The sequence below is a fragment of the Tenrec ecaudatus genome, chromosome 7, assembly GCF_050624435.1.
Source record: "Tenrec ecaudatus isolate mTenEca1 chromosome 7, mTenEca1.hap1, whole genome shotgun sequence".
NCBI lineage: Eukaryota > Metazoa > Chordata > Mammalia > Afrosoricida > Tenrecidae > Tenrec > Tenrec ecaudatus.
Window position 1 is genome coordinate 128416368 of NC_134536.1, and position 14240 is coordinate 128430607.

The window sequence follows — 14240 nt, forward strand, 5'->3', positions numbered from 1 at the left end:
CCAATGTACAGAGAGGACCATAGAGCCGGCCCCAGGCAAGATGCAACATCCTGCACTGGCCCATGGCCCTACACAGGACAGCACCAGAGACACAACGTAGGATGTGCGACTGAGCTGCCCCCACCATACTGAGGCAAAACACTGGGGCGTGCAATGAAGCAGAGGAAGCAGCAAAGCAAGGAGGTCCCAAGGGAGCATGAAGGATGGACTTTGGGGCCAGGATGTGGCACCGCATCAGACTGATCTGGAAAGCACTCCTGAAGGTCACAAACAGATCTTGAACTACTAACAGGCTTTTCTTTCTTTTTTTTCCTCTTCTTTTAAATTTTGTATGTCAGTGGCTTTTTTGTTTGTTAGCTTGTCGGTGTTGTTACCATCGTCGCCATGTCAAAGCCAACCCCAATTTTATGCACATAATATAGCTGCAGGTCCACCTAGATAAGATAGGCTGGACAAACAATATGAGAAGAAAATAATGGGACCAATGGTCCCGGTGGGACATGAGAGTGTGGGAGGTAGGGGAAAGGAGGTGTTGGCCAACCCAGGGACAAGGGAACAACGAGTGGTTCAAAACCAGTGGCAGGGAGGGGATGGGAGGACTGGTAGGGAGTGACCAAGGGCGAGGTATCTGAGAGGAATTACTGAAACCAGAATGAAGGCTGACATGGTAATGGGACAGGAGGAAAGTGTAAGGAAATGGAGGAAAGGAGTAGAAACAAAGGGCATACATAGAAGCCTAAATACAGACATGTATATATGTAAATATATTTATGATTATGGGGAAGTAGACCTATGTGCATATATTTATAGGTTTAGTAGTAGGGTAGTAGGTGGACATTGGGCCTCCTCGTGTGCATTCCCTTAATATAAGAGCACCTTGCTCAGCTAAATGGTCATTTGATGATACTCACCTTCCGGACATGATCGCTGAAGACAGATGTGTGCATAAGCAAACATGGTGAAGAAAGCTGATGGTGCCTGGCTATCAAAAGATATAGCATCTGGGCTCTTAAAGGCTTGAAGGCAAACAAGCAGCCATCTAGCTCGGAAGCAACAAAACCCACAGAGAAGAAGCACACAGCCTATGTGAATATGAGGTGTTGAAGGGATCAGGTAGCAGGCACCAAAGAACAAAAACCATCATTGTGTGATCACCTTCCCCACATAAACACTGAAGACAAATGTGTGCATAAGTAAGTGTGGTGAAGAAGGCTGATGGTGCCTGGCTATCGAGAGATATAGCATCTGGGGTCTTAAAGGCTTAAAAGTAAACAAGCGGCCATCTAGCCCAGAAGCAACAGAGTCCACATGGAAGCAGCACACCAACATGTGTGATCATGAAGGGCCGAGGGGACCAGGTTTCAAGCACCAAAGACGGGGGGGCGGAATTTATCATCGTGAATGAGGGGAGCGCCAGTGATGGGGATCCAACGCCCATCTGTAGACAACTGGACATCCCTTGCAGAGGGGTAGTGGGGAGATGAGTCACTCAGGGTTCAGTGTAGCAACAACGAAAGTCACAATCTTCCTCTAGTTCTTAAACGCTTCCTCCCCACAACTATCATGATCCCAATTCTACCTTGCAAACCTGGTTAGACCAGAGGATGCACAGCGGTACAGATGGGATCTGGAAACACAGGGAATCTAGGACAGATGAATCCCTCAGGACCAGCGGTGAGAGTGGCGATACAGGGAGGGAAGGGGGGGAGGGATACAAAGTGGGAACCGATTACAAGGATCTACATATAACCTCCCCTGGGGGGATGGGCAACAGAAAGGTGGGTGAAGGGAGATGCTGGGCAGTGTAAGATAAGATAAAATAATAATTTATAAATTATTAAGGGTTCATGAGGGAGGGGGGAGCAGGGAGGGAAAAAAGAAAAATGAGGAGCTGATTCCAAGAACCTAAGCGGAAAGCAAATTTTGAGAATGATGAAGGCAATGAGTGTATAAGTGTGCTTTACACAATTGATGTATGTATGGATTGTGATAAGAGTTGTATGAGCCCCAATAAAATTATTTTTTAAATGCATAAAATAAAATGTATTCAATTACAAAAAAAAAAGCGGGGCCCTCCTGTCCTGGTAATAATGAATAAACTTTGGTTTATATAAAATAAAATAAACAGAGGAGGGGAGAGGGGGGATGACGAGTGCCGAAAAGGATGAAGAGAAACAGGACCCGCAGTAGCAAACAGCCTGCTGGTTCCACAAGAAGATGCAGAACAACCACAGGCCCAGTGTCTGCACACTTCGCTGAAAGCAGCACTCAGACAGACACTGGTAGGCACAACAGCCCAACAGTGGGCACAATCTAAGTTGTGTATCATCATCGGCTGAATGCATAAGCAAAATGTGATAGTCATATAACAGAAATTATTCAGCAATTAAAAAAGACATTCTGAAACATGCTATGTAACACAAACCTTGAAACCACTGAAAAAATACGTCAGCCACAAAGAACATGTATGATTCTACTTACATGAAATATCTAAAATAGACAAATTCAAAGAGACAGAAAAGTACCAGGTCAAGAGGAGGAGGGGCTGGAATGTGGAGTTATAATTTAATGGGTACAAAGTTTCTGTTTGGGGTGATGACAACGTTTTGGAAATAGTGGAGCAGTTACACAACACACTGAAGACAATGAATGCCACTGAGTCGTGTACTTACACATGGTGAAAACAGCAAAGTTTGTGATACTGCAACATACATGAGTACCTCCTCATGTTTGTGCTTGTGTGTATATATGTGTGAAGCACATCACTTGTCAGATCTATGGCTGAATACTCATTCGAAGTATTCCTGTCATTGATTCTCGGGTCCACCGTTCTTGTGTCATGCAGACTACATTTAAGTGCAGTAAGTTAGTCCAATCCTAACGGTCCCGTTTCTAACGCTACGTAAGTGGTAAGTGGAGTCAAAAGTTGATAAAGGACCACTGAATATTCAAGATTGTAGAAGGAGTCAGATAAAGTTGAATGGTAATGGAGGAGATGGAGCTAGAAGCTTTAGTTCAAGTTCAGGCTTTAAAACTATCATGCTACGTTTCATGGGTGCATGTTGGGGAAAGGTCTGTAAGATCTTAAGCAGAGTTCCTTGGGTAATACCTTTTTGCTCACTTTGTTCCTATGCCATAAAGGAAAAGCAATTGCTGTTGAAATCCCAAAGCCCACTCCAAGAAAGAAAGAAAGACGAGCTCACATCATTTCGGTCCTTGGTCAGTCTCTCCTCCAGTTCCTGGGCTAATTGCAGAAGCCACCATTGAACCTACAGAGGGGTGTTGAGGTTGAAATCTTCATTGAAAACTCTAGCTCGGCTACAGAATGAGTTGCTGGGTGTGTTCAGGTCCCCCCAGACAACAGCTCTCTGCCCTGCCCTCAATGCCTCGTCTTGCTGACATACCACAATGAGGCCAATTCAGGCATGTGCTAGCTGAGAAAAAGAATGGCCACCTACCCCAAATGGAACTCTATTCAGAACTTTAATCACTTCCACCTTCTTTCTTTTTGGGTGCGATAGTTTATTGTGCCAGTCTGGCCGATAAACACAAGTAGGATTAACTGAAGGGCAGAGGGATAAATGGCTCGGTGAGCCTCGCCTTGCTTGTTCTGTGCCTCAGTTTAAAGGGGTACACTACCTGTGGGATGCCTAGCCTGTGGACTGTGTCGCTGTAAGTTGAGGTCCCTTTAAGCCCATACGATTGGAATGTTCGTCTCTGGAGCTGAGGACTGACAGTTGATGACAGTTGGGGACCTGCCTTGCTGTTTGCTGCCTGGGTATATATAGCCCAGCTCTCTCTACAGAAGGGGACTGGCAACTGGCGGCTCTCAAGCCTTAAAGGACTGCTAGTGTCTCACTGCTTTATAATTTAACTGTTAATTTCTTGTATTATCTACTGCATATAATTTAATGGTTCATTTCTTATATTATATATCTATCTTTATAAATATATTTATATATAATTACTATCGATCTGGTTTGTCTCTCTAGAGAACCCTGGGAAACAACAAAGCTCAAGTTAAACGAGTCAGTTTTCAGTGTTTAGAAACGAACCTCTATTCTTTTCATACTTTGCCTTTCTAGAGAACTTTCCCAGCTAACCTAACGAACCTGCCACAGCTGCCAAAACCTGCCTAACCTGGAGAACAGAGGCAGTTGGTGGCATACCTGATCCCGAGTAGCCAGGGCTGTTTTCCCTGGGAAGTTCTTGCTACAGCCAATGGTTTTGGGCAGTTGCCTGGGTTTAACTGGATCATGCTCAATCCCTCGGCACATGGCGTATAGCCAAGACCTAATAAAAAAACAGCAAAAAAACAGTCAAGTGAAAATAAAATGCTCCTTCATTTTTGTTTCAACATTTATTGTGAATTAGGTGGTGGCTTACAGATCCTTTTTGCATCCAACAATTCAACAACCCCCCAATGGCTTGTCCTGTTCCCCCACCCCCCACTCCCCACCTCATCTCCCTCTTGTTGAATATTGTCTCTCCCTTCACCCAAGTTAACACCTTCTACCCTTTACCACCGATTACTTCCCCTTTCCTCCCTGAGCTCCCACCCCGGGTTACCCTCAAATCTGTTTCTTTGGCTATGCAAACATTTATCCTTTATGACGGACTAATTTCACTCAGCAAAATGCTCTCCAAGTCTATGTCAGGAGGTGTTTCACAGGTTCCTTATTCTCCTTTAATGTTGTAGAGGAGTCCCCTGGGTGCATGTACCAGTTATTGACCCACTCTCCCCGCACGGTTGTTTCCGTCGTCTCGTTGCTGTGAGCACTGCTGCAACAGTGAACATGGCCGTGGCTGTGCCCGTAGTTATTTGTGCTCCGGTTCCTTATTTCTTAAGGGTAGACACCCAGTAGAAGAATGGCTGAGTCATGTGGTGTCTTGTTTGAGGAAGCACCAGGACGCTTTCCACATTGGTTGGACAGTTCGCACAGTGTATGAAGGTTCTATGTTCTCTACACCGTCCCTAGCATTCGCTGTTTTAGGTTTGGGGGTCTGTTTGTTTGCTCTTTAACTTTGCGATCAATACTAGGTGAAGTGGTTAAATGGTTATTCCTATTAAGACAAATACTTCTATTACCCTGGCATTCCTTTGATGAAAAAGGTACATTTTGTCTGCAACTAGATGCACCTGACCTCTGACATTGAATCCCTGCCCCTTCTACTGAATCTTTGCTATAGAAAAGTCCCAAGCAAGCCATAGACTCAGTTCCAGGAAGTTTTGTGGTTTTGTGTGTACACATGTGTGTGTGCACACACATTCACGAAGGCCTAAACATGAAGACAAGGATCCCTGGTAGCACAATGGTTAAAGCACTTGGCTGCTATACGAAAGGTCAGCAATTTGAACCCACCAGCTGAAATGTAGAAGCAATTTGAGGCAGTCTGCTTTCATAAAGCTTTATAGCCTTGAAAAGCCTATGGAGCAATCCTGCTGTCCTGTGGGGCTGCCGCGAACTGGAATGGACTTGCTGGCAAGGCAGTGGGCTTGGTGTTTTGGTAAACACAAAGATGTTAGGGAACATTGCAGCACACATAGATGACGCAGTCGCACAGCAGGTTCTCATTGTGAGTGGTTGTTATGTCCCATAAAGTCAACACAAACACAGCCTAGTGAATCCTGAACCACTGCTCTGAGGGGAAATACAAGGTTACAGTCCTGTAAGCTTTCTCTCACGACACGGTCAACTGACCTCACAAAACATCATCAAGGGGCTCTGCGTGTGTTTCTGTTTAGGGACACATGCGTTCTGTTGATGCATTAACACCGAGCTCACGGCCAGCAGCACTGTAACTCGCGCCGGAACAAAGCTTGGTGGACACAGGTATTTTCTCTGTGGGGCGAGCTCAGGTGCAGGAGGCAGCACACTTGAAACAGGGACACCCTTAGAGGCAAACAACATGGCAAACTGTGACAAGGACGCTTGTTCCAGTGTGAGCAGACACAGGAAGGTGGACATTGTTTTGTTCCCCCTCAGCAGGGCGCTGTCTGTGAATGACCATGGCAGCACCATGAGTCCTGACGCTGGGCTACAAAATAAATGCCAGCAAGCAGGCCCATGCACGACAGAATCTGTGAGGATCATCTGGAGAGATCCAGGCTCCAGAGTAACAATTCCTACTGAGCCAGCTAGTGGAGAATAACAGGCCATAGTCTAGGACCTAATATTTTAAAGTAAGATGGACCAATGAAATTTCCTCAGTAAACATGAACCTAGAGATAGCTGTACCGGGCACGTCTGTCTGTATTTACATCCATAAACGTTCTCTTTGGCAAGAGGAATTGCTCACCCATTCTTCTCCCCAAAATGACTCTGGAGCTGGGCTTCAGTGAACTGGGTCAGTTCACCCATGTACTCTATCCCCAGGATTTCAACGACAGAGGCCCCAAGCTTTCCTCCGAGGTTGCGGCTGATAAAAAGGAGAGAAATAATTTAAAGGCATTTGATAAATATCTGGTTAGCATAAAATATTCTGCTTCTGTTACTGGGTCTCCACAAAGTTCAGGGAAAATTAGAGCACTGAGTTGGTCTCAACTTGCCAGTGCAACTCTAGATGCTTCTGGGAATCCAGTGATACGCTGGGAGCTAGGACCTACAAAAAGGGTTAACAGGAGCTCAAACAAAATGTCACCGCCGGACTATCAAGCCAACTATAAATAAACCTTTTAACTGCACAGGATTCACTGTCTTATTTTGGAATTAAAATGTCAACACTCAAATAAATCCCTTCTTCACACCACAACCTTCTGGAGTTAAGAATATGCTCAGCCTTCTTGAGCCTGGCCCTCATGTTCCCTATGACTTTGTCCTTCCGTCTCCTATCTTTTCAGTCCACTTTCCAGCTACTTCTGCTCTTCAACATGGTCTAGCTGAACCGATTTATCAACACCCATCTGTCAGTCTGTTACACCATAGTGGCTATGTGTTGATATGGTGGTGGAAATGACACCATCAGTATTTCATCTCCCAGCAAGGTCACCATGGCTACCAGACTTAGAAGAAAGGCCTGGCAATCTACGTCGGAAAATGAGTCCATGAAAACCCCGTGGATCACAACAGAACACACTCCAGCACCGTGCTGCAAGATGAGCCCCCTAGGTTGAAAGGCACTCAGCACACAGTGGCACGGCACTGCAGCACAGATCTGTGGGATACAAAAACACTTTTCCCCAGCTCTGTCTCCCCCAAAGATATGCCAAACACTAGAGGTTGTTTCAGAGAGAACCTCTCTGAAGGCATTCATCCATCAGACTACTGTCTGGTCCCACCACAGGTGGGGCTCACTCGCTGAGGTTAGGAACAATGGACTGCTTCCCCTGAAAGCTTAGGCTAAATTACGTCTCCAACTCAAAGGCAATCAAGGTTGAGCCACCATCATGAATCTAGGATCTGCCCAACTTGTCACATGTGTACCCCCATTACCTCCCCTTCCTATTGCATGTACACCCCTAGATCGTCCCCCTCAATACTATAATACCTATAGTACAACCCCTTCCTGTGACGTATGTCTTTACCTGTAAATAGGGGGCTTGCACGCCCCCAGAAGATATATAAGCTTTGGTTAGTACTATATCTCTCTCCTGCCCTCTCTGCCCAGGCTGTGCATGGACCTGGCTGTTGAGATCATGGCCGTCCAGGTGAGCATGCTACCAAGAAATGTGTAGCATTTATTTTACATTCTCTCCCATCTCTCCTATCACTCTATGACTTTACTGTAATCTATATATCTGTATCTCTCTCTCTATATATATATTAACCATAACATTGAGCCTACAGAAGCCGTGATTAGTTGTGGGGGCTGGCTTTCCCCCACACAGATCCGTGTCTCCGATGATTGCGGAGATGACCCAACAACATTTGGCTCTGCTGCACATGGGCCGACTCAACACTGACTGACCACGACAGCAGGGCTACGTTCCGGTTCACTGGAGACCCTCGGCACTTTCTCCTTTTTTGTTCAAAACGTCTGCACACCAGCACTGCTCTCCTGGTCTCACCGAAGTCACTGCAACCTGCCAGACATCCAGACAAAAGCACAGGCTTTTTGCCCTGAATCCTTCTCAGATCACTCCTTTTCTTCTGTTAGGAACTTTGGGAACTGCCTGCATATTTTCTTTAGCAATTACTCAAGTGCAGTCTTGTGATGGCAGTTTCACTGTTACCTCAGTAACAGGATAAGCCCTATTGTCAAGGACACATCATTCCTAGGGTCAACCTGATGATTCATCTGATTTGGCTCCTTTTCTCGTGCCCAGGATGGGAGCAACTCAGCCAGGTACCTATTTGCCCTGGCGTCAGTCATTGCTAAGGAAGAAACCTCCACCAGAGAGTACCTTCATGTGGATACAAGTGAAATGTAAGGCACGCCCTGAATACTTACATTTTGCTAACAGGCATTTGGCTGAAGAGCTGTGGGACCGAGCCGTGGGAGACCAGTGTCTGGCGGTTGGGCTTGTTTAATCCACAGGCCAGTTTTGCCAGGACCTAGAGCATGGAGAGTATAAAAACCTCACTACTGTCAACCCCCCACACACAGACGGTTGGCGAATATTAAAACACACACACACACACACACACACACACACACACACACACACACACAGAGGTTAAGGGTAGCTAATGGTTTCCACATTCAGCATCAAACCAAAACCAGAAATTCTAGACATCCCTAAAGCCTGGTCCCACATCCTCAGTGGAAAATATGACCCATTATCATTATCCTCATTGTTCTTCCCACAGCTCTTCCACGACCAGTTTTCCTTTCATCTTCTGTCCTCCCCTCATCTTCTCTTTGAAGTCCTCCCACCTCGAGAGGTTTAAAATGCAGACAAGCTGAAGAAGACAGTCCAACAGCATGGAGCTCTCGGGGTGCTCATCGGCAATACAGAAACCACCTTGTTTTACCCGGCACCATCTGTTTACATGTCTAGTGAAAGCTTCCTCTGTTTATCGTCATCTGGAATCTCATCTGCCAACGGCAAACACCTCATACAGTCTAAACCAGGCTTCAAAATGAAAACAAAGGAGTGATAAAATTGTCTAGAACTCCAAGAAGGTAGCACTTCAGAGGGGTATTTTATCACTGATGGGCAAAGTAGAAAAACATCAACAATCATCAGAGGGCTACTCTTGAAATTTCTTCTAGGCACCCTTTGTCTAGTCTATGTTGGAACTGTTGTCCCCTCCCGGCCTCTTGGGGGCAGGGGGCTATACAACGACGACTGATTCCGAGCAGGCAGCAACCAAGGACAATCCGCTGATCCTTCCTCATGGTGCCTGGTCAGGAGAGAAGGACATCCCCGACTTCTATCGCTCTTTGCTCACACGTAGTACCCAGCCGGCTCCACGTATGAAAATGATGTAATGCTAGACTAGTCAGCAAGTGAAAAGAAATCCATTTATCCAGCAAAATCTGCAAACATCTGTGTAAGGCAAAACCTATCAGGAAGGAAACCCAAATATTTCCCAGAACAGGGTAGGAAAAGTGGTCAGATTTCCCTGGCCATGGTGGGAAACTTTCGAACTCTGGGAAAATCAAGGCAGTCCTGCCCAGTTCCGGCTCTCGACTGCTTTCCCCAAGTCCAGACCTTCCATGGCTGTCCTCCTCCTCTGGCTGGTTCAGCCATTAAGGAAATGCATGGAACCCAACTATACCGTCAGTGTTGCAGCCTGCTTTGTAGGGCAGTGCATGTTTAAATGTTAACTCTCATGTGAAAGGACAAATCAGGCCTTGTTTGAACGTTAAGATTCATTTCAAACAGAAACACATTTCAAATTGTACGTCTGAATCATGTCCGACACGCCCCACCCAGGTTGGTCCTTGCTATGTGCACTAACTAAAGAGCGCCAGGCTTGTGGTCATCAGGACTCTCCGGCTGGTCTTCACCTTGTTGTGGGAGATTCCTGCTGAACACTGGAAGCCCGTCTGCCGTTCTATGGCGGCTCTCATCTCCTCCACAATCACAGCGCCCACAGTGAGCTGTAGGTCTGGAGAGGCAGGGTGACCAAGCTGAAGGGTGTCAAGCCATTGACATAGGCCTGTTTGTCGCATTTCCTCTGAAAAAGTTGAAGGGGTCATAATTAGACATCGTTTTGAAAAACCCTTCCATGGTGCTAGCTAAGGCAACAATGCTCAGATTCTGAGCACTACAGATGTAGGCTTTCACACACAACAGGGAGGAGAGATGTGCAGGGCCACCATTTCAGAAGACTGAGTAGCAGAGGGATCCATTTTCCTTCATGGGAATGCCAGCAGCTTCAGCAGAGGTTGCGCTTTACAGTTCTAAAATGCGCCACGTGTTTGCTGTTGCTATCATTCATTCAGGAGCCAGGATTTATTTATAAGGATATCTGTTTTCTCTCCCCAGTTTTCCTGAACTTTCTTCCTCCCACTTCCCCTTGAACATCTATACGTTTTATTGTTGTCCAATTAGAAAATATTCAAAATGACATCAAGCTTCCGCGTCCATTTGCAGTTAGTAGGTTACACATTTTTTGGAGGCTGGTTCCAGTTGTGACTTAAAATCCACTAAGAAGCACTGCAAGATTTGTTCTTCTGACAAGTTAGATGTGGCTTTGTATCTTCGGTATCCAATTTAGAATGAGCCATGATTTTTTTCCCCCCTCAAATCATTTTATTGGGGGCTCTTACAGCTCTCATCCAATCCATCCATCATGTCAAGCACATTTGCACCTATGGTGCCATCATCGTTTTCAGAACGAGCCATAATTGTGAAGAGCACATTAGAGCACGAGGGTGGGGTGCAGAGGAAACGTAGCCATGCTGGTTTAAAGAGGCAGCCTGGAGAGCTAAACACCGCAAGAGAAGTATGCTGGTGCTGCTGAGATCAGAGATGAGGCAGGTGAGCCCTTGTAAGGACAGACTTCCCACTAGAGTGACAGTTTCCTCCCTCCCCTTGGCTAGCTTGTCATCCTCCTCACACACTCTAACCTTGGGCTCTGAGCAGCGTTCCCTCGTCTCTATACAAACACATTCTCTCTTGGTAAACTCTCTTATGGGCCAACTGGTTTATGGTGAGCAAACCAAAGCCAACCTCACTGCTGTCCAGTGGGTTCTGACTCAGCAACCCCATAGGGCAGAGCAGACCCCCTGGTGTGGGTTTCCAAGGCTGTACTGGAGCAGAAAGTCTCTTCCTTCTCCAGAGGGGTAGCTGCTGCTTGTGAATGGACTTAAACCTGAGCGGTCCAGGGCATGATCCACAGCCTCGCCAGGGCTGTGTCAAGTAAATGCAAATCTTTATCCCTCAATTCTGACTTGAATTAAAGGTTAAAAATCCAGATATTCATTTTTTCCATTTCCATTGACAGCATTCTAGACAATGCCCACAAATGAGGTATTCCTAAGTATCAACACTGTCAATCTTATCCCCTATTCAATACTGCCACTGGGTCTTTCTTTCTGGTGAAATGGTAATGATTAGCATCACATTATTTAAATCTTGTATTTGACATCAATACCACACTCCCCCAGTTACTGTCGATTTACAGTTAAATCTCAAATTCAGTTAGTATAAGACCTCCAACTTCGTTCTGACTAGTTCATGTCTCCGTATTTCCATATACACTTTAGCATTCACTTTTCTCAACATCAAATGTCTCCTGTCCAACGTAGCTCCCCTCGGAAACCAGCCGGTCTGTGGCTTCCACCATCAACACCCTGAGGCCGGAGAACAATCGTTCAACCCAAGTTTTCCCAAGGAGGTCTACTAATTCCCTTTAGCACCACGTCTTCAAGATATTACAAATCATCTTACAATTGTTGGACAACAACAAGAAACTTCCCACCTTGTTTTAAAACATCCAGCGCAGGGAAATGTGTTACTGTAACGAAAATTAGTGAAACTCTTTTGGACTTTGTTCTAGACAAATCTATATTGTTTCTGCAAGTAATAACAGATTGAAGTGACCCCCTGCCCCATGCTACAGATTTATGTCCAGGCAGTTTCTTTATGGTTAAAGCCCAACAACCCACATGTGTTCTGAAAGAGCCCTTCTGAATAGGAATAATGTTACAAAATCACAGTTCTAAAGGTGCTGTTACACGAGAGGGGAACAGATACACTATTTCAAATATTGCCATTATCAAAATTTCTCTTGGAAACACATGTCAACACACCCTTGAAAAGATGTCTAATTCTTTGCTCTGGGAGATCCAACCAAATCTTGCTTTCATAATATTAAATTTAAAGAAATATAAATCTCTATTCTTCATTAATTCTTTTAAATCTAGTACTTACAACTATCATAATCCATACTTGTGTTCATTCCAAAGAAAGGTGATCCAACAGAATGTGGGCATTATCAAATAATATCACAAACAAATAAAATTTTGCTGAAGAAAATCCAAAAACAGTTGTAACAACATATTGGCAGGGAACTACCATAAAAAATTCATGTGGGTTCAGAGAGGATGTGAAACAAAGGATATAACTGATGGAGTCAAATGGATCTTGGCTGGAAGCAGAGAATGCCTGTGTCTTATTGACAATGCTAAGGCAGTAGCCCATGAGGATTGTAACACATTATGGACAGCACTGTAAAGAATGGAATTCTAGAACACTTCATTATGCTCCTGCTGAAGGTGCACAAGACCAAAGGCAATTGTTCAAATAGAACAAGAGGATCATGAGTGGTCTAAAATCAAGAAAGGTATGAGTCAGGGTTGGATCCTCTCGCCATACTTAGGCCATCTGTATGCTGCCCAACTAATCCAAGAAGCTGAACTACATGAAGAACGGGCATCAGGAATGGAAGGCGACTTATTAAACAACCTGCTAAATGAAGATGACCGGCTTTACTTGCTGAAAGCACGGAGGCCTTGAAGCACTTACTGATGAAGATCAAAGCCTTCCATATGAATTACACTGCAACCCAGGGCAAACAAAAGTCTTTACACACGGGCCAATAAGCAACAGCAACAGTAAAAAGGCGAGAAACCAGATGGGAAAATATGCTCTGATTATAAATAAGCAAAATTCACAGAGCAGAAACTCAATTGGCCAATAAGTCTATGAGGAGCTTCTCAGCCCTATAACTAGAGAAATGCAAACTAAAGTAAAACACCGCTTGTTAGCCATCATACTGGCAAATATATTTTAAAACTGATAGCACCACACATTGATGACGATATAGAAGAAATAGGGCCTCGTATGTATAGCCATTCTGGCGAGAAAGCTAGCAGTACTTGGTGAAACTATATATACAAAAGGGCTTCAAACAGTTCACGAAAAAATAGAACTCAAGGTAACAGAATTTGTCCACAAAGTATTTGAAGGCTCCTTTGTATGCGTTACCCTATGACCTGGTAGTCCCATTCATGAGAAATCCCCTAGAGACTGTGAGTCGTCACTAGCAGAATCCTCTGTAGACATGATGGTTCCACATCACGGAACGTTCTGCTAGAGTTCCTCTCGCTGTCCTCGAGTCCGGGGACCCAGCACGTCAAAGGAGAACTCGACTCCATAAGGTTTTCAGTGGCTGTCACCTGACAGAGGTGGAGTGCCAGGCCTTTTCTCCATGGTGCTGCTGGGTGGATTCAAACTGGCAGGCTTTTGGTTAGTAAAAGCAGTCAGTTACATGTAAATATAACCACCACAGGGAGAGACCTCTAAATTGCCATTGCAAAAAATAAGAAAAAAGAGAAAGAATTCACCCTGAAGCCTGGTTTGTGACCCAAGTGAGTTTTATAAAAGTTAGAAGCAGTTTCAGGTTTTACAGTAATGGAACGAACACAAGCCAGAGTCCGAGGCATGGTTGGTGGGACGTGGCACAGCTGTACGGGGCTGTGTAGTCCAGCCGTGCTGAACTGTGTGTTGGAGGCGCTGGGAGAACGCACCAGAGCCAAACCTCTGGCTTTTCAGGAGTCCCATGGGGAGGCGTGGTCGACAATACTGGTGGACCCCATTGGCTGAATCAAAATCATCTGGCCCAGATCGGCCAATCCAGGTGCAATGCCCACCTAGGTGTACCACCCCTTCCTGGCTGGGAGCTCGAACCTAACACATATACACGAATTATATACAATTATAATACACATCTACAGAGATACTTCACACACAACAACCAAGGGTGGGTGGGAAGGGAAGGGAGCAGTAGAGCACAATGAGGGGCCAGGCACGGCCCACTGGTGATATTCTGCTGTGAACTACCCAGAAATGCCGAGTGACTTAACTTCCTGTCCCTCAGACCCTCCCCAAATTCTCATCCTTA

At 45.4% G+C, this 14240-nt stretch overlaps 1 protein-coding gene across 4 annotated transcripts in view; it reads right to left on the bottom strand.

Moving 5' to 3' along the window:
- POLH (DNA polymerase eta) overlaps positions 1-14240 on the bottom strand; it is a 30726-nt gene that overhangs the window by 7664 nt on the left and 8822 nt on the right. For all 4 annotated transcript variants that reach the window (XM_075555036.1, XM_075555039.1, XM_075555038.1 and 1 more), the window contains 5 exons: positions 9898-10067; positions 8392-8495; positions 6301-6420; positions 4170-4293; positions 3204-3269 (listed from right to left, as the gene is read on the bottom strand). In XM_075555036.1, coding sequence (XP_075411151.1) covers positions 3204-3269; positions 4170-4293; positions 6301-6420; positions 8392-8495; positions 9898-10067 — 584 coding nt within the window. The remainder of the gene's footprint in view (positions 1-3203; positions 3270-4169; positions 4294-6300; positions 6421-8391; positions 8496-9897; positions 10068-14240) is intronic.